Below are 19,090 nucleotides of genomic sequence, written 5' to 3'. Positions count from 1 at the left end.
TCCAGTTCCACATTACTTATATCTGTGTGACACCACGTCTCTGATATCCCAACAATATCTGCCTTTGATGATTTGAGCAATACCTCAAATTCATTTACCAAACTCCTAGCATTGGTGTACACGCAGGTATACATGCACCTGTTTCTATTCTTAGCTACCCTAACACAACCCATGTGTTTACTTGTACCACAATGACTTCCAGCAGTCTGAAATATCCTGCATCTTGTTTTTCAGGCTTCTGCTCATTTCAATAGAAGCAGTGCAAGAATCACTTCCACCTCTGCCAGTGGCTACTGTTAATCTATTAGTCCTCGTATCCCCCCCCAACTAGCAGTTTTCCGACCCACCTAACACTGCCTCGACAGCATCAGCAAAAATTCTTGCACCCTTTCTATTTAAGTGTATCCCATCCCTGTAAAAGCAATCTCTCCTGTTAACAAGTAAATGGGAAGCATTCAAAGAATGCTCCCCATTTTGAATTTGCTTCCCATTATCTTGGAAGCTACTAGGCTTTACATACCAACTAAGAAATATTGTTCAAGGTTTAGGCCTAAATGGATGTCAGATGAACTAATGAGACATATGGCAGAGAAGAAAAATGCATGGGATACATATAAATTAATGGGTGACATGGAAGCCTATGACAGATATAAGCTGGTCTGTAACCAAGTCACAAAGGAGATTAGGCAGGCAAAGGCAGATTATGAGAAATCCTTGGCAAAGAAAGACAGAAAAGAGTTTTTTACTTATGTAAACTCTAGAAGAAAAGGGATGAATCAGATTGGCCCACCGGATATTTATGGTTCAAAAGTTGAGGATCCTGCTCAGGTGGCTACCAAAATAAACAAGGATTTTGCATCTACATTCACACATGAGGAGTTATTCAGGAAGGGGAATGCCAGCGGTGAAGTAAACTCTGGCAGTGATTTTGTAATAACAGAGGAAAGTTGAGGAGAAACATAAAAAAGGCACCCGGGGTGGATGGGATCTATCCAGGAAGTAAGCAAACCCTTAGCCATAATTATAAGAGCTTCTTTGGACTCAGGGGAGGTACCCATAGGCTGGAGATGTGCAAATGTGACCCCAATTCACAAAGGAGGATCAAAGGCTGATACAAGTAATTATAGACCTGTGAGTTTAACTTCTGTTCCAGGAAAATTAAAGGAGGCACTGGTTAAAGAAGCACTACAGGATCATCTAGACAAGACTTCAGTTATAGCTCGGACACAGCATGGTTTTGTTAGGGGAAAGTCTTGCCTGACCAATTTGATTGGGTACTATGATGCAGTCACAAAAGAACTGGATGCAGGGAATAACTTTGATATTATATATTTGGATCTTAGAAAGGCTTTTGATACTGTTGCACATGGAAGACTGCTGCACAAATTGGAGCAGTGTGGCATTGGAGGAAAATTGCTGCTATGGATAAAGGGATGGTTGAGTGGGAGAAGACAGAGTGGTAATCAATGGACACTGCTCATCGTGGACTAATGTTATTAGTGGAGTCCCTCAGGGTTCAGTGTTGGGTCCATTGTTGTTTTCTGTATTTATAAATGATATTGATGATGGTATATCAAGCTTAATGTCCAAATTTGCAGACGATACAAAGGTTGGCAGGGTTGTTAAGGACACTACTGACGATATGCTGCTGCAACAGGATCTGGAAAGGTTAAGCAGATGAGCTGAGAGGTGGGAAATGAAGTTTAACATTGACTAATGTAAAGTACTACATATGGGAAATAGTAACCCCAGAGCAACGTATCAACTCTGTGGTACTACATTGACAGTGGTAGAGAATGAAAAGGACTTGGGGGTAATTGTGCAGGCAGATATGAAGTTTTCTGAGCAGTGCAGACGGGCTGCAAGAGTAGCTCATGGTGTCTTGTCAATGATATATAGGAATTTTTCTAGCAGGGACAAGGAGGTGATTATTCCCTTGTATAAGGCAATGGTCAGGCCACACCTTAAATACTGTATATACAGGCCTGGAGGCCTCATTTCAAGAAAGATGTAGAGCTGCTGGAACGAGTACTGAGAAGGGCAACAAGATTAGTGAATGGAACAAAGAGTTGCTCTTACGAAGAAAGGCTTAAGTTTTGCATATTACGGTGTCTGGAGACTAGGCACCTGCGAGGTGATCTGATAGAGGTGTATAAAGCCTTGAATGGTTTGAGCATGCTCAATGCCAATGGAATTCTTCCTCTTGCTCAGAATAATCACCTGAGAGGGCATAAATTCAAATTGAGGAAAGACAGATGTAGGATAGATGTGTGGAAATTTGCCTTTAGCCAGCGGGTAGTTGGTTGGTGGAACAGACTTCCATTCCTTGTCGAGGAAGTTGATAGCCTAAATAAATTTAAGGCTCAGCTGGACAGGTATTTCAAACAAACGGAGGAGTGAAATGGGAGTGGTTTTTTTTTTTTTTGGCTGATGCTGCATAAGCTTACTTTCTTGCATCATATGCCTCTACTAATGCTAATGTAAATGGGTTACTTGTAACTGATAATTACCAGAGTATATAAATAAATATCCATTTATAAAAGAGAATATACAGATTTTGTGTTTTACCGTTGAAAAACACTTAGATTTAAACGAATTCCAGTTTACTCATAAAAAAAATTAAGTTTAAAAGAATTTTAGATAAATTAATGAAAAATAATGCAAAACACCAAACAAGAGTTTTTCATAAACACTTCTGCCCTAAATACAGTTATTTCCAAAATTTAAGAAACACCTATTTTGTAATATTTTAAACAAACAACACACTGTGGGCATAAAATAAATAGATTTTCACTGACCAAAAAAAAAAAAAACATGGTGCTGATTTATATACCATATGCAAATTAATATGACCTGGATTCACAGGGATGTAATTGTCACCAGCTTCACTTTATAATGGATCAGGCAGGAAAGGAAACTTATTACTTGTTCAACAAACCAAAATGTTACATCAGGATTGTCTATATGTAAAAAGGTCTGAAAGGAATCACCTACCCAACATTTACACTGGAGGGTCATCAGAAGGTTTGAGGCTAGTCAGTCTCAAGTAGGCTTAGCAAGCTCAATGTTAACAGTGATTTCCATAAACTATGGAGATTTAGGCCTAAATGGATGTCAGATGAACTAATGAGATTCATGGCAGAGAAGAAAAATGCATGGGGATACAGAAACCTATGGTAGATATAAGCTAGTCTGTAATCAAGTCACAAAGGAGATTAGGCAAGCAAAGGAAGATTAAGAGAAATCTTTGGCAAAGGATGGTAAGAAAAACAACAAGAACTTTTTTTAGTTACCGTGGTGGACAAAAAAACTGCATCACTTGTGAATTTTACAAATAATGTATTTTCTGGGTTGCAGAAATGTTTGAAATGCATTTGTTAGATGGGATATATATCTGTGTGAATGAAATACAATAAAAAGACTACCTGATATACCTAATTGCCATAAATATCTTCCCAAAGGATAAAACACATAATTAATGGAAATATGAGAAATCATGCAAATTGCAATCATGACAATCAAACATACATTTTATTGCATTTACGTGCACAAACTGAAATGACAAGTTAATGCAATCGTATTATGTACAGTAAATCAGCAAAATAAGTCCTCAATATTTTGTCATTCCTCCTCTAGCTGCAATTACAGCCTGGCAACAATCTGGCACAGAGTTAATCAACTTATGATATACGGTTGTCCAATTTTGTGGTACCACACCCTTAACAATGCTCTCTTGCAGCTGAATCTTACTTGTTGGCTTCTTCTGAGCAATATTAGACGTCATTATGTACCAGCAATTTTCAATAGGGTCAAATCTGGAATTGCCAGGCCAGTCCAACAATATAATGCCAGCATTTCTGAGGCATGACTGCACCATAAGGGAGAAAACCAAGGAAAAACATTGGTGTAAGTATATTTTAAGCCTTGTGCTACAAGAAGACAAACTCATCATTAAATCTAAATAACATAAAACTTACCAATTTTGCTGTGTGGCAAAGTGCCGAGTCCTGTTCAAAAATGAAGTTTTGGATGTCTGTGTGGTGATCCCTAATAACAGGTTTCAGGCACTCCTCAAAGATAGCAGTGTAGGTTTCTGCATTTACTGTTCCTTAATAAACTTAATTTGCCCCATCCCTTTGCTTGTTAGGCATCCCCAGGCCATCTGACCGGTGGGGAACTTTACAGTTTGTGTTATGCAGTCAGGATGGTATGCCGCCAATTTGCCTTCTGACATATTACTTCCCATCCGAGCCATGCAGGTGAATTTTGATTCATCAGAAAAGATGACTGTGTCCCATTGCTCTTTTGTCCATGAAACATGCGTTTTAGCCCAAGCAAGTCACTTCCTCATTTGTTGGGTCAACAAAGGCTTCTTGGGCCGATAAGCATGCAGACCACATTCCGAAAGCCATCTTTGGATAGTTTGTGCACTTGTTTCAACACCAGAGGCCATCTCAAAGTCCAGTTTTAGAAGAGGAGCATGGAGATTACACAGGAATGGCAGTTTCAAATATTGATCTTGGGAAGGCATAGTCACTCTCTTATGGCCTGATCCAGGTCTTCTCTTCACATCACCGGTTTCACACTTTAATTTCGGCACACAGGCTACTGTTGACTATAACAGCCTATTTTATCAGCGATAGCAGAGAGTAGTAGAAAGCCCTTCCTGGGACAAAGCAACAGCTACACTCTTTCTTGGTGTCAACTGAACACATGGAGCCATGCTTTCACCTCCGCAAAACAGGATATTAATGAGCGTGTATAGAAACAGTTTCTATTGCATTAGACAGTAATTGCAATACCTTGCAATTACTATCTGATACAATAGAAGTGTTATCTGATGCAATACCTTTGCTTTGCGACAAACAAAATGACGGTAATCAAACAATATCTTATACATTTCACTACAAATGTTACTTTTTTTGTCTGCCACTGTATATAAACTCTAGAAGGCCGGGAATGAATCCGATTGGTCCAATTCATATGTATAGTTCGATTGTTGATGATACTGTTCAGATAGCCAACAATCTGATTGAGTATTCTGCATCTACATTCACATGAGGAGTTACTAAGGGAGGAGAAAGCCAGAAGTTTATCAAACTGTAACAGGGTGCTTAATGATGCTTTTTAAACAGGGTGCTTTTTTAATAACTGAGAGCAAAGTGGAGGAGAAATTGTTGAAGTTAAACATAAGGCACCCGAGTGGATGGATCAACCCAGTTATATTAAAAGGAGGAGGCAAAGGTAGTAAGCAAACCCTTAGCCATAATTATGGCAGCATCCTTGGACTCAGGGGAGGTACCCATTGACTGGAGATGTGCAAATGTGACCCCAATTCACAAAGTAGGATCAAAAGATGACACAAGTAATTACAGACCTGTTAGTTTAACTTCTGTTTCGGGAAAAATAATGGAGTCATTGGTTAAAGATGCATTACAGGATCATCTAGACAAGACTGAAGTAATGATTCACACAAAGCATGGGTTTCTGTTATGGGAAAGTCCTGTCTGACAAATCTGATTGGATACTATGATGTGGTTACGAAGGAACTGGATGCAAAAAATAATCTTGATGTCATATTTTTGGATTTCAGGAAAGCTTTTGACACCGTTGCACATGGAAGACTACTGTACAAATTGGAGCAGTATGGTATTAAGGGCAAGTTGCTACAAAGGATAAAAGGGTGGCTGAGTGGAAGAATACAGAGTAGTAATTGATGGATGCTGCTCTTCGCGGACTAATGTTATTAATGGAGTCCCCCAGGGTTCAGTGTTGGGCCCACTGTTGCTTTGCATATTTATCAATGATGAAGGTATTGATGAAGGTATATCAGGCTAAATGTCGAAGTTTGCAGATGATACAAAGGTTGGCAGGGTTGTTAATGACAGTATGTGACTGCAACAGGATCTAGAAAAATTGGGTAGATGGGCTGAGAAGTGGCAACTGAAGTTTAACATTGACAAATGCAAAGTACTGCATATGGGTAGAAATAACTCCAGAGAAACATACCAAATGTGTGGTACTATACTTAAGGTGGTAGGAATGCAGTAAGATATGAAGTTTTCTGAGCAGTGCAGACAGCCTGCCAGAGCAGGTCATGGGGTATTGCCAATGATACACAGGAATTTTGCTGCGTACAGTTCTGTAGGCCTCATTTTAGGAAGGATGTAGAGTTCTTCACTGCATATGGGTAAAGAAACATACCAAATGTGTGGTACTACACTTAGGGTGGTAGGAATGCAGTAAGATATGGTTTTCTGAGCTTTGCAGACAGGCTGCCAGAGCAGGTCATGGAGTATTGCCGATGATACACAGGATTTTGTTAGTAGGGAAAAGGTGATTATCCCTTTCTATAAGGCAAAGGTCAGGCCTTGCCTTGAATACTGCGTACAGGTCTGGAGGACTCATTTTTAGTTAGGATGTAGAGTCGCTTGAGAGTGTACAGAGAAGGGTAACATTGGTGAGGGGAACGAAGGGGTCCTCTTAACAAGAAAGGCTCAAGTTCTGCAAATTGCAGCATCTGGAGACAAGGCACCTGCGAGGTGATCTGATTGAGGTGTATAAGGCCTTGAATGGGTTGAGCAGGCTCCATTCTGATGGGATTCTTCCTCTTGCTCAGATTACAAACCTGAGGTGGCATAAATTCAAACTGAGGAAAGACAGTTATAGAACAGATGTATGGAATACAGCAATCTACTACCCACTGGCCTTTAGCCAGTAGGTAGTAGATTGCTGGAACAAACTTCCATTGTTGCTGTGAAGTTGATAGGTTAAATAAATTCAAGGAGAAACTGGACAAATGTTTAGAGGGAATGGATATGTGAAATGGAAATGTGTTTTTTTTTTTTTTTGGCTGATGCTACAGATATAGACCTAGGGCAGCAACAACCTTGAATGAAGGCATATCTTTGATTATTGACAAAGATACACAGACTAACAACTCTATTTTTACTATATTTAGACCTAGTGAATAGCTTCTACCACAAAACCAACATTTCATGAAGGTGGCATCGATGCAAGACAACTGATGCTGTTTTCCCTTCAGTCCACATCAAAAGAGTATATCTGAATTGATGTAGGTGGCATGTGATATGACCAGGACTAATGGCAATGTGCACTCTTTATCAGCAAGTCTCTACACTACACTATACAGATTCAGAATATATGGTCACCTGGCAAAGGCCATCCTTTCTCCAATGACACCATTGAAAGAGACACCAATTTCTGGTGTGCAGGTTCATCCCCTTGAGTGAATGTACCAATCTGTATACACTTTCAAGGGACAAAATATGCTGCACAACAACATCACATCAGACTGCTATCTGAAAATGGAATATCCTTATCCATATGGTGTGGCTAGCATGATCTCATCACATAATCAGTATGGGAGACATTGCTACCACCAACTACATGCAAAATCCCACTAGTAGCTTAGAAGTAATCTCCTGTAGGCCAGAAGGCAATGCTGCCACCTGAAGGACTTCTAGCTAACCTCAAACATCATTGTGTTGCTGAATCCTCTCCTGAACTGCAGTTGGGGGGGGATATTCCCCGCTGACTAGCAATTCATTGTCCACAAATTAACACTTGACCAGTATGCCATATTCTATGATTTGCATGCATGTATTCATTGTTATCTTACCACTGATTGTCATTTTCTCTTTGTCAATCTATAGCACTAATTAAAAATAATCTACCTGAAAAGTTGCACCTATATTTCTATGGGTGACATTTGCTTAAGTTTTGGAAACTGGTGTACAAATGTTAAATTTACAAGTGATACTTACTTCAATATCATTTATATCAGGCTGGAAATTTGAATCACTAAAGATGAAATCAGGTGGGAATTCTGAATGATTTCCTTGGAATATGACTTCCCCTATCAGAAAAATAGAAAAAGATTTGTACAACTAATTCACTTGACTTGCTTAAACTATAAAACAATTCAAGCAAGCACTGTTCAAAATATAACTGACTGAAATGTTAAATTAACAATTGCTAAAATAATTCAGGATATATAAAAACAGCAACTTACATGTGATAGATTGTCCACCATATGGAATTACAAGTTTAAACCTGTCACACTGTGGTTTTTTTTCATAATCACAGCTCCTAAAAACAATACAATAATAAGACTTCAGGTTATTCTTTTAGATGGGAAATTAATTTAATTATGATTTATTGTCATACAGAAAGGATAAGCTTGCAGACTAACAAACTCTACACCTGAATGAGAAAAAAAAAAAAAAAAAAAGTCAAGACAAGCAATCTATGCTGATGGCTAAAATTAAGTTTCAACTATAAAATCTTATAAAAAGAAAAATACATCCCTGATAGAATTTTATCAAAGGTTTATGGAAATGTATTATTATCATACTGTGCTTTAAAAGAAAATAACAAAAATTAAATAGACAATTCTTCACTGAAATAAGGAACCTTATTTTTCAATGATCTCTTCTTGCAAAAAGCACTTTCTATTGTGAAACCAAATGGCTGCCAGAAGAACTTTCTGTTGGATGTTAAACCACTTGTGCACAAATTTTTGGATCTTGCCACTGGAATAGAAATGCTTTATAAATAATGCCTCTTTGAGTGAGTGGTCTAAAAAAAAAAAATTGTTTGAAGCCAAGTAAGAAAACAGTAGGATGTGGTACAACTTCAAAATAAAAAGCTTGAAAGGTGTCAACACTTGCACAGGTGTCTTGAAGATGGATATTATACTATAAACAAACCACTTTTGAAATCAATCCACCATATCTGGTGGTATAGACTGCACACATCAGATGGCTTGTAGGTATAATGCAGTACTGTATAAAGCTGTTCCCTTCAACTTTATCTGCAAGATTTCTTTTCTTCTTTTCCTTGGTCGGATTACTGTTTCAAAACTTCTGATGTCAATGTTTGCTCAGATCATGTCAGTGAAATTATTCCTGTAAGGATGGAATCCTTTATTCCACACTCCACTTTAAAATCTCATCCTTTATCTAAACCTTTTTTTTCCAATAAATGTGCTAAGGCTGTTCAAGAGAAAAATTTAGAATATTGTAATTGGCTTGTTTCCAAATCATCAGTTTCACTGTCTGCCTGCACCAAAGCTCGCAACAATTGTAAAGCAGTTATTAGTCAGTCCAACTGTATTTCGAACGGGCCAGGTCAAACAGAATCTTCTAGATTACAGACTAGATTTTTAAACTTTGGACACCATAAATACACTCTACTGTGCCAAACGACCCCAGGGGCTCACATCTAGTGAGTATGGGCTTGGCACACCTAGGGTCCTGAGCTGGATATCATCATTCTTCTTTTTCTTGGTGATTCTCTCTCTCTCTCTCTCTCTCTCTCTCTCTCTCTCTCTCTCTCTCTCTCTCTCTCTCGGGGTAATTCAAATTTTTTTTTTTTTTTTTGGCTGGTGCAGCATAAGCCTCAGGCTTCCTTGCACTCTATGGCTAATAATAATAATAATAATAGTTTTCACCATTCAGGCACAACATGCGTTTCAATAGGTTTCATCCATTCTGCATTCAAAAATTGTACAAATGCTCTCATCTCCACCTGACACCATTTTGAATTGTGTAGCTATAAGATGAACATTGAAATAGATGAGAATTGCAATTGGGAGAATTAAGGCAAAATAACTTCCCCTATATACTAATAATTTCAAATTAAATGCACGCAAATAATGACCTTCTGCCTATTTTAATCTGAACCATCCTAATAAAACTCAGTTATACTGAGTTCGAAAAATAATATCTCTAATGTTATGAAACATATTACAAAGGATGGATATCCACAAATGAGACACCAGTCCTTAATAATTAAAGAATTTAACAGGAGGTGTGATTATCCGTCACAGCTGGGCAAATCACATAAGAACTTTTAATAATAAAACCTAGTCCTCCAAAAGAGCAGATTTTAGTATAACAGTGATCTTACACTAAGATCTACTCTTGTGGTTGGTGTTCCCCAAATTATCATTAAATTTAATACACTACAGGCATGTGCCGAGTTAAAGTGAACAACAAAGCAACATATAGTACATGTATGCATAAGATTATAAGAATTAAGTTTTAAATAAATAAAATGTTAAAGTAAATCATACAATAAAAAAAAATAAAACTGTATGTACAATGATAGTACTTTTTTTCTTTAAATCAAAAATCAGTCCAAGACCACGAAAAAGAATATAAAATGTTAATTGCTTTCCTATAATTGTATATCATGAAGAAGTCATAAGAAACATCACATATAAGCAAGTCATCAACCAGATAACTAGTTCCAGATAGCCCTGTGAAACACTTTCTTGTCCAAAGAAAAACCAGTTATGCTAATTTATAAGTGCCATAGTTCTTTTAATGAAGGAGTTCTTCAGTATCTTCCCTAAAGCATCCCAAACATGCTCAATTACATTCAGGTCTAGAGATCTGGACAGCAGGCTCCACCTGAAGAATATCACTTTGAACAAATTTGACAAACAGATTAGTACCATGTGGAACTCTTCTTGATTAGACGGGGGTTCGAGCCTGTCACCACCAAATACGGAGGATGCGGAAAGGTCAAGGAAATGACCACCGCATATTCCCGGAGCAATATGGCCTTAGTTGCTAATGCTCCTAAAAACCAAATAAACAAAAAACAAACTATGTGGAAGAGCATTACTGCCCATGAAAGTGAACTCAAGGACTATAGCACCTCTGAAAAGTCACATACAGAGAGCTCACTAGGTTCTCATCCTTATATCATGTGAAGGCAAGGTAATTCCCTCAAATATGCTTCTAATTACAATACTTTCTGGACTATTAGAATACCACCATCATAGTGGTCCATCTCCTTGATGTTAAAGGAACGAGAACCTGTTCCACATCCTCCACGGATGAGAACACTTCAAAACAAGTCTGAAGACTGAATCCCAACTAATCTATAAAGAGAACATTGGTTCACATGCACATAGTCAGATGAGTTTCTCTTTTTGTGTGTACGGGTGGTGTGCATGCTTGCGTGCGTATATGCACTGATGAAACTTTGATATCACACTGTTAGGGCCTATTTTTTTTTTTTTTTTAAGAGGTACTAAAGACAAAATGGTAATAAATGAAGGACTTAATTCACCACAGACAAAATAATAGTATTCTAATGGGGGGGGGGGGGGTTGTAGTTTCTTGGATGCAGAATGGTCAACAACAAGATGTTGACCATTCTTTTCCAAATAGTGAAGCCTACTCCTGTAGGAGAAAGAAATCTGGAAGTGTTAAGAAAGAGTACCGATTACCTACACTGGTTTACTTTTTAACATGAGAATTATGTGGGAATAACATTGTAGAGTCAGCCACTTTTCCAGTGGATTGGATTCCTACTGAAATACAGATAAGAATTTAAAAAAGAAAGAATAGAAGTTAATTCAGCAAGGATTTCTCTAAGTTTTAACTTTCGAGAAAGACTGTGCACATACGGAAGAAGGTTGATCAAGAGCACTCCTCAAGTGTCCTGTTTCTCAACCTACTTTGGGTAAGAGTAACAGAATTCTTTGGAATGAGTAAGAAATTAGGAAGCCATATACGGCATTCTGTATATAAAAACTTTATTTCATTCACTCACTTTCATACAAAAAAAAAAAAACTTGTTCATAACTTCTTTTCATATAACTAAAAAATATTCAAATTAATCTCATAATGAGAGATTGTTTTTAGTATAGGTATAGGTATATATATATATATATAAAAAGAGTATATTTTCTTTTTATTTTAAAGTGCATTAAAATACTGATATTGGATAAATACTAATTTTTGTGGTGGAACACTTGTAGAACACCACCACAAAACTTTCTAGTGACGACTGACAAACTGACTTAAAATAAATTTATTAAAATAATATCTACATAAAATACTAAAGAAGAGATAAAATAAAAGCATTAAAATACAATAAAATAGGGATAAAACTAATAAAATATATAGTAGCTTTCGAGACAAAGTGCTTCTTCATAATCATCTCCTTATCCCTGCTAGTAAAATTTCTGAATATCACTTAAAGCCTCATGAGTTATCACGGCAGCCTGTCTACACTTTCAGAGATTTCATATCTGACTACACAATCACCTCCAGGTAAACAGTAACTAGGCACATGCCTGTAGTGTATATTACATTTAATAATAATAGTACCACTTAGGAGCAAATCCAGATGTTACCAAAGACAAAAGTTAAAATTTGGGGCAGGGGGGGTGGCAACCTACATTACCATTTCCCTATAAAAAAATAGCTAAAAAAATAACATACAAAAACTTAAGATCAACTCTTAAAAAGCATCAACAACTGATGCTCCCCCATCACTGATTCACACTTTGTCACCTAATGCATTTGCAAACTGTTTAAAGGAATTTATGTTCAGCACTAGTAATAAAAAAATTAAAACAATTTTAAGGTTTACAAAATAAATGTAATATAGGTTAATGAACAAATATTCCATCCATACAGAATGGCATGAGGAGCTCAATGACAGCCCTACTTAACTGTGATATACTACACTAAAAGGCAGTATACACATGAAGAGTAGGACCCTGTCATGTTGAAACCTCAGCCATTTTCTGGCAATAAAAGTGAAATTTATATTCTATATGTCTAGCTTCATTTCTTATTTTAAATCATTTGTATGATTTTTTTTTTCCCATTATTTTTTCCCACATTGGGAGATATGCCACTGACAATACTGTGTGCCTCGAGTGGCCATGCCACAGCTTGGTCAGGAGTGTCAAGGAAAAGGAGTGAGGAGACATTCAGGTCATCTTCTTGGGGCTTAGACACTGCAGGTTCTTTTAATTCTGGTTGAAAGTGGTGGTGGAACTAGGTTCACCCACAAATGTAAATATGAAATTCTCTACATCTACTCCAAAACAAAAAGGTACAGTATTAGCATTAGTAGAGGCATATGATGCAAGAAGCAAACAGCATCAGCAAAAAAAAAAAAAGTTCCCATTTCACCCATCCATTTGATCCAAACATTTGTCCAGTTCTTCCTTGAATTTATTTAAGCTGTCAACTTCCACAAGAATAGATGGAAGTTTATTCCAGTAATCAACTACTTGCTGACTAAAGGCATTCCACACATCTATTCCACAACTGTCTTTCCTTAGTTTAAGTTTATACCCACTTAGGTTCATAATCTGAGCAAGAGGAAGAATCCCATCAGCACTGAACCTGCTCAAGCCATTCAAGGCTTTATACAGCAAACTGGATCAACTCGCAGGTGTCTAGTCTCCAGAAGCTGCAATTTGCAGAACTTAAGCCTTTCTTGGTAAGAGCACCCATTTGTTCCACTCACCAATATTTCCCTTCTCTGTACTCATTTTAGCAACTCCACATCCTTCCTAAAATGAGGCCTCCGGACCTGTATGCAGTACTCAAGGTGTTGCCTGACCACTGCTTTATACAAAGGGAAAATCAACTCCTTATCCCTGATAGCAAAATTCCTGTATATCATTGACAAGATCCCATGACCTGCTCTGGCAGCCTGTCTGCACTGCTCAGAAAACTTCATATCAAACTTCAAACTGCACAATTACCCCCAAGTCTTTTCACTCTTTACTACTGCAAGTGTAGTACCACACAGTTGGTACACTTCTCTGGGGTTACTGCTACCCTTATGCAGTACTTGGTGCATTTGTCAATGTGCAAAGCTGCCACTGCTTAGTCCATCTACTTAAATTTTCTAGATCCTGTTGCAGTAGCATACTGTAATTAACAATCCTGCCAAAATTTGTATCATCTGCAAAATTCAACATCAATATTATTGATAAATACATATACAAAACAACAATTGGCCGAATACAGAACCCTCGGGGTACTCCACTAATAATTAGTCCACAAAGGGAAGTGTCCACTGATTACCACTCTGTCTTCTCTCACTCAACCATCCTTTTTATCCATTGTAGCAACTTGCCCTTAATGCCATACTGCTCCAATTTGTGCAGTACTCTTACATATACAAAAGTATCCTGAAATTCAAGTATATGACATCAAAATTATTTTTTGCATCCAGTTCCTTTCTTACCACATCATAGTATACAATCCAATTAGTCAGAGAAGATTTCCCCTTAACAAACCCATGCTGCTTCTGAATTATTACTGTAGTCTTGTCCAGATGATCCTGCAATGCTTCTTTAACCAGTGGCTCCATTATTTTCCCCAGAACAGAAGTTAAATTAACAGGTCTATAATTACTCATGTCACCCTTTGACCCTCTGTGAACTGGGGATACATTTGCACATCTCCAGTCAGTGGGGACCTCCCGTGAGTCCAAGGATGCTCTCATAATTGTGGCCAAGGGTTTGCTTACTTCCTTTAATATTTTTTTTTTTTTTTTTTTTTTGGTAGTTGTTGGCACATAGGCTTCTGTGGCCATAATGCACCTCCCAAGGTTTTTGCAGTGCTTTGATCCAAGCCCGAGACGGGAATCGAACCCGCGACCTTTTGGGTTGCCAGGCAGGCACTTTACCCACCCGGCTAGCCCAGTTGGCTTCCTCCTTTAATATAACTGGACAGATCCCCTGCCATCCCAGGTGGCTTTCTTATGTTTAACTTCAAAAATTTCTCTCCACTTTGCTCTATTACAAAATCATTTAGCTACTTGTTAGAGTTTAATAAGTTTCTATCCTCCACTTCCCTAAAGAATTCCTGTGTGAATGTAGATGCAAAATACTCATTCAGTTTGTCAGCTATCTGAGCAGGATCATTAACAGTCAAACCATCGATATCAAGAGAACCAATCTTATTCTTCCCCTTCCTTTTAGAGTTTCCATAAGTAAAGAAGTCTGCTGTTTTTCTTTGTATCTTCTAACAAAGATTTCTCATAATCTGCCTTCACCTGCCTAACCTCCTTTGTGACTTGATTACAGACTAGTTTATATCTACCACAGGAAATTATTCACCTGATAATTTATATGCATTTTTCTTCTCTGCCACAAGAGTCATTAGTCGTGTTACACCAAGAATTCGGGTTGCAACTGTTTTTTGATTAGGTATCAAAAGTTTGAGAAACTCTTCATTCCTAGGCTACTACTCTGAATGTGTTGCACTCTTTTCTGTGGCGCCTCAATAGCCAGGTGGGCAGGGGCAGCAGTGCGTAGCACACGCTTCTTGATTAGAACGGGGTTCGAGCCCGTGACCACCAAATACGAAGGATGAAGAAAGGTCAAGGAATGACCACCGCATATCCTCGGAGCAATATGGCCTTAGTTGCTAATGCTTCTAAAAACCAAAATAACTAACAAATAAACTTTTTTCTGTGGATTCTTAAAGGTACTGGTTATACATATCAAACTTGTTCCATCATCATGTCATGGAATCAACCAACAATTTCAAATGTGACAACGAATGAAAGCCTCTTGGAATTTGCTTCATCTTCATGGACCTGATATAACCCACCCCCCGATAAGAGTTTTAACAAACAAATTAATAAGGTGCAAGCCTATCTTTGCCCCCTCAGTGAGACCAACTAGCAACAGGAATTTGGGCCCATTCCTCCTTCAATGCAATCACCAGTGGAAGCAGGTCATACTAGTTGCAGCCTAATCTACTTCTGATTTACCCAGGAATTTTAGAAAAACCAGAAAAGTTGGCAGGTATGGGCAAAGTGAGCAAAAGAAATTTTCAGCCAAAATATGTACATTTGTTATCTTCAAGAAAAATTCAGGAACCCTTAGAGAATGAAAACACCAGTCCACGTGTTGATTGATTTAATGTCTAGCAACTAACAACATGCAATGTTATGCCTAATCATGTGTAAACTGCATACACTTCTGTCCGTTTGCAAGCTCATCATGCAAATATTAGCCAGTGGGTAGTTGATTGCTGGAACAAACTTCCATTTGTTGTGGTGGAAGTTGATAGCTTAAATAAATTCAAGGCAGAACTAGACAAGCATTTGGAATGAATGGATGGGTGGGTGAAATGGGAAGGGTTTTTTTTTTTTTTTTTTTGCTGATGCTGTATAAGCTTGCTTTCTTGCATTGTATGTCTCTAATAATACTAATGCTAAATAACTAGCTCTCATATCCATGCTTGAAAAGACCTAAATAAATTTCTCATATCATCGGTGGGATTTGAATCCAGACCTTTCCAAACTGGTTTGCTAACAACAAATCCATTCAGTCAGAAAAATGAGAATTTGCTAGCAGCTGCTGCTATATGTGGTTCTGTTGTACGAATCCTTACTGTATTTTATTAAGGAAATTGTAATTTTTATTTATTATTATTTTTTTTATCATATATACATTTTTTTAAATGTCCAATATGCTAGAGTTCAGTAAAATAAATGTTGATGGCCTCTTTACTCTTTCTCTGATGATGCACCCAGGAGTAAGGTGCCATATTTTAAAATTCAAAAAGGACACCAACTGTTTCCACAATAAAATATGGATTTTGGGCATATAACAATAGTCATAAAAAACAACTTTTTAAAAAATATTTTGTAAATATTAATCATTAATATACAGTTATATGCTATGCAAACAATGCATATCTTTAATTTTTGTTTGTTTTTTCAATTACAGTGTTCATAGTCAGCTTTTCCTTCATTATTTACTTTTAGTTACTTTTACTTCAGTATTACATCTACTTAATAAACAATACATGCACCCTTGAAATGTTTCTACTCTTTTTTATACAAGAAAATTCTTTTTCCCACAATTCTGAGTATTACTTCAGCATTTTTAATATGGTCACACAATAAATAAATAAAATCGTGTAATTCTTTAACTAACTAGTACAGGATTTCTAAAACTGTGCTATACCAAAATGCTCTAAAATAATAAATTAATTTTTGTAGCCCCATAAACAAAACTGATTTCACTTGAATTAAAATACCACTTACTTCACATAATTAAATTTTAATCTATGTCACATAAAACAACAATTACAATTTTATCAAATAAAACTATTGCATTGGAAATAAACAAAAGCTGCTTTAAAACGAGAGGAAAAATTTATATTTGCAACCCCCCCCCCCCACCTTTAAGCTAGTTGCAACATCTGGGGGGTGGATTGCAACCCCAGTTTGAGAATCCTTGAAGTATTTTAAAGCTTACTTGTCAACACACTTAGTGCATACAGTTGCTGAGGTTTGAACAGAAAGAACACCACACTGCACATGCACCAACTGGCAGTCAGTATATTCTTTTTGAGTAAGAAATTGAACTTTAGAAAAAGAACTCAGAATGAGTCTAACTTTGAGGATTCTGACAAAATTGCCATAAACACATGTTCACTTAATTTTGCTCTAAACTTAGAAAGCTGAACAAATGATGTTTCAAGGAGGATGCCTGTTCAGAAAGCCAGATTATCTGGCTTAAAACTGGTTATACAGTAACCCTACACAGTATAACAACATTAAATTGAAAAAATGGTCTAAGAATATATAAAAATAAAAAGGATAGCTGCAGAACAAATGTGTGAAATTGTCTTCAGCCGTAGCACAATCAATTGTTGGAATAAACTTCCACCTGTTACTGTGAAACTAGGTACTTTGAATAAATTTGAAGGACTGAAAATTATTAGACAGAATGGCCTTATGTAAGCGGAGTTTTTTTTTTGTTGGCTGATGTTGTATAAAGCTTACTTCCCTGCACCATTTTGCCAATACTCATGTCCTTTCCTACTGTCCATGCATCCTTAATTTAATATCTGTATGGGGAAAGCATTTTCACTGTCCTCAATAATAGTATAGTGGGTTTGTTTGGAGCTATCTGAATTCAAATCACATTGGTGATTGGAAGAATTCTCTAAAGCCTCTTCAATTGTGGTTGCACTTAGCTGATCTCAGGAGGAGGGGACAGGGTTCTTCTCCTTAGTCAGTCCAGGTTTTTCACTGGGGTTATGCTTTAACTAACCAGTACTGCAGCAGTTTCACAACTATACCATGCCATGCCACAATCCGCTAAAATAACCATATTGGAAGGAATGGGGAAATTAAATTTTTTTTGTTTGTTTATTTTGTTATTTTATTCTGTGTATGTGTGTTTGGCTGCTGCTATATAAGCCATGCTTCTTTACATCATATGCCAATACTAATTTGTTTGGCTTCCCATAAATATAAATAAAACTAATGATTTCATTTCGGTTAGAGCACAGCAAGAAAAAAAAAATTTTAATAATTAAATTTTAATCATGATAGAGTCTTATATAACTTCATAAAAATACTGTTATAATAGGTAGGGGCGGAACAGTTAAAACCTGATAAAATTAAATTTAAATGTGAGATACTCCTCCCTCCCCAGGGGAAGGAGAGGGTAGCAACCTGCTCTTTGAGAACACCTATACTACCGTAAAGCTTATTTTAAGCCTACTTTGACAGTTACTTTATGCTAACTGTCGAAACACCAAGGCAATGCCTTGGTGATTATCCAATACCAAAAACAACTATTAGCTATTAAGGTGTTACTACTCTGTGAAAAATTTGCAAACAAATGGCTTGCTTACCCGGATTTCGGCCCTATAATTCCTATATTTCCTGAACAAATTCCAACTTTTCCATATCTAATAATTTCTTCAACATAACGTTGTATGTGAGGTTCAAAACACGAGAAGTTTGCCATTACCTTCAAGCAGATAACAACGTAAACGACTTCATAACAGTTTCTATGATGAATTTTGAAAAAAATTGACTATAAAAACCATCGAACACACACATAAACATTTCAAGTGAGCCATGAATTAAATAACATACTCATAGAACCCCAGTTAGTTCTCACCATTCCCTGGTGCAGCAATCTCCCCAACTGTTTCTACAAAAATGCAAATATTCCCCACTTATTTTTCTTAAAATACAGTAAATTCTTTAAAATCGGCACCCTCAGGAATGAGAAGTACCCGATTTAAAATTTTCCGGATATTAGAGCTGCGTACTGAGTGATTGATCAAGTTTCAGGGAAGAACATTTCAATAAATATTAATACGAACTTTCACGAAGTGTCAATAAATATTAGCACAAACAACGAACTTATTTACATCTATAATGCTTATCGTAAAATGCAATAGTCTTGATTCTCACAGCACAATATATTTTTTTAATGCATTAACAACTTGCATTTGTAATGGGTCACCCTGGT

At 37.0% G+C, this 19,090-nt stretch overlaps 1 protein-coding gene across 1 annotated transcript in view; it reads right to left on the bottom strand.

The window, feature by feature from the left end:
* The window catches only part of LOC150084768 (BRISC and BRCA1-A complex member 2-like), a 95,633-nt gene extending 76,926 nt beyond the window's left edge, over positions 1 to 18,707 (bottom strand). Inside the window, exons 1-3 of the mRNA XM_090375523.1 lie at positions 18,462 to 18,707; positions 8,036 to 8,112; positions 7,788 to 7,879 (exon numbers count right to left, since the gene is read on the bottom strand). Of these exons, the coding sequence (XP_090231649.1) occupies positions 7,788 to 7,879; positions 8,036 to 8,112; positions 18,462 to 18,577 (285 nt within the window). The 5' untranslated portion in view covers positions 18,578 to 18,707. The remainder of the gene's footprint in view (positions 1 to 7,787; positions 7,880 to 8,035; positions 8,113 to 18,461) is intronic.
* Between the last annotated feature and the right edge of the window lie 383 nt (positions 18,708 to 19,090).

Source organism: Mastigoproctus giganteus, chromosome 6, assembly GCF_048544385.1.
Source record: "Mastigoproctus giganteus isolate SK-2022 chromosome 6, ASM4854438v1, whole genome shotgun sequence".
Lineage (NCBI taxonomy): Eukaryota > Metazoa > Arthropoda > Arachnida > Uropygi > Thelyphonidae > Mastigoproctus > Mastigoproctus giganteus.
Note: the sequence above shows the minus strand (reverse complement) of the source record. Positions and strands in the feature narration are given on the sequence as shown.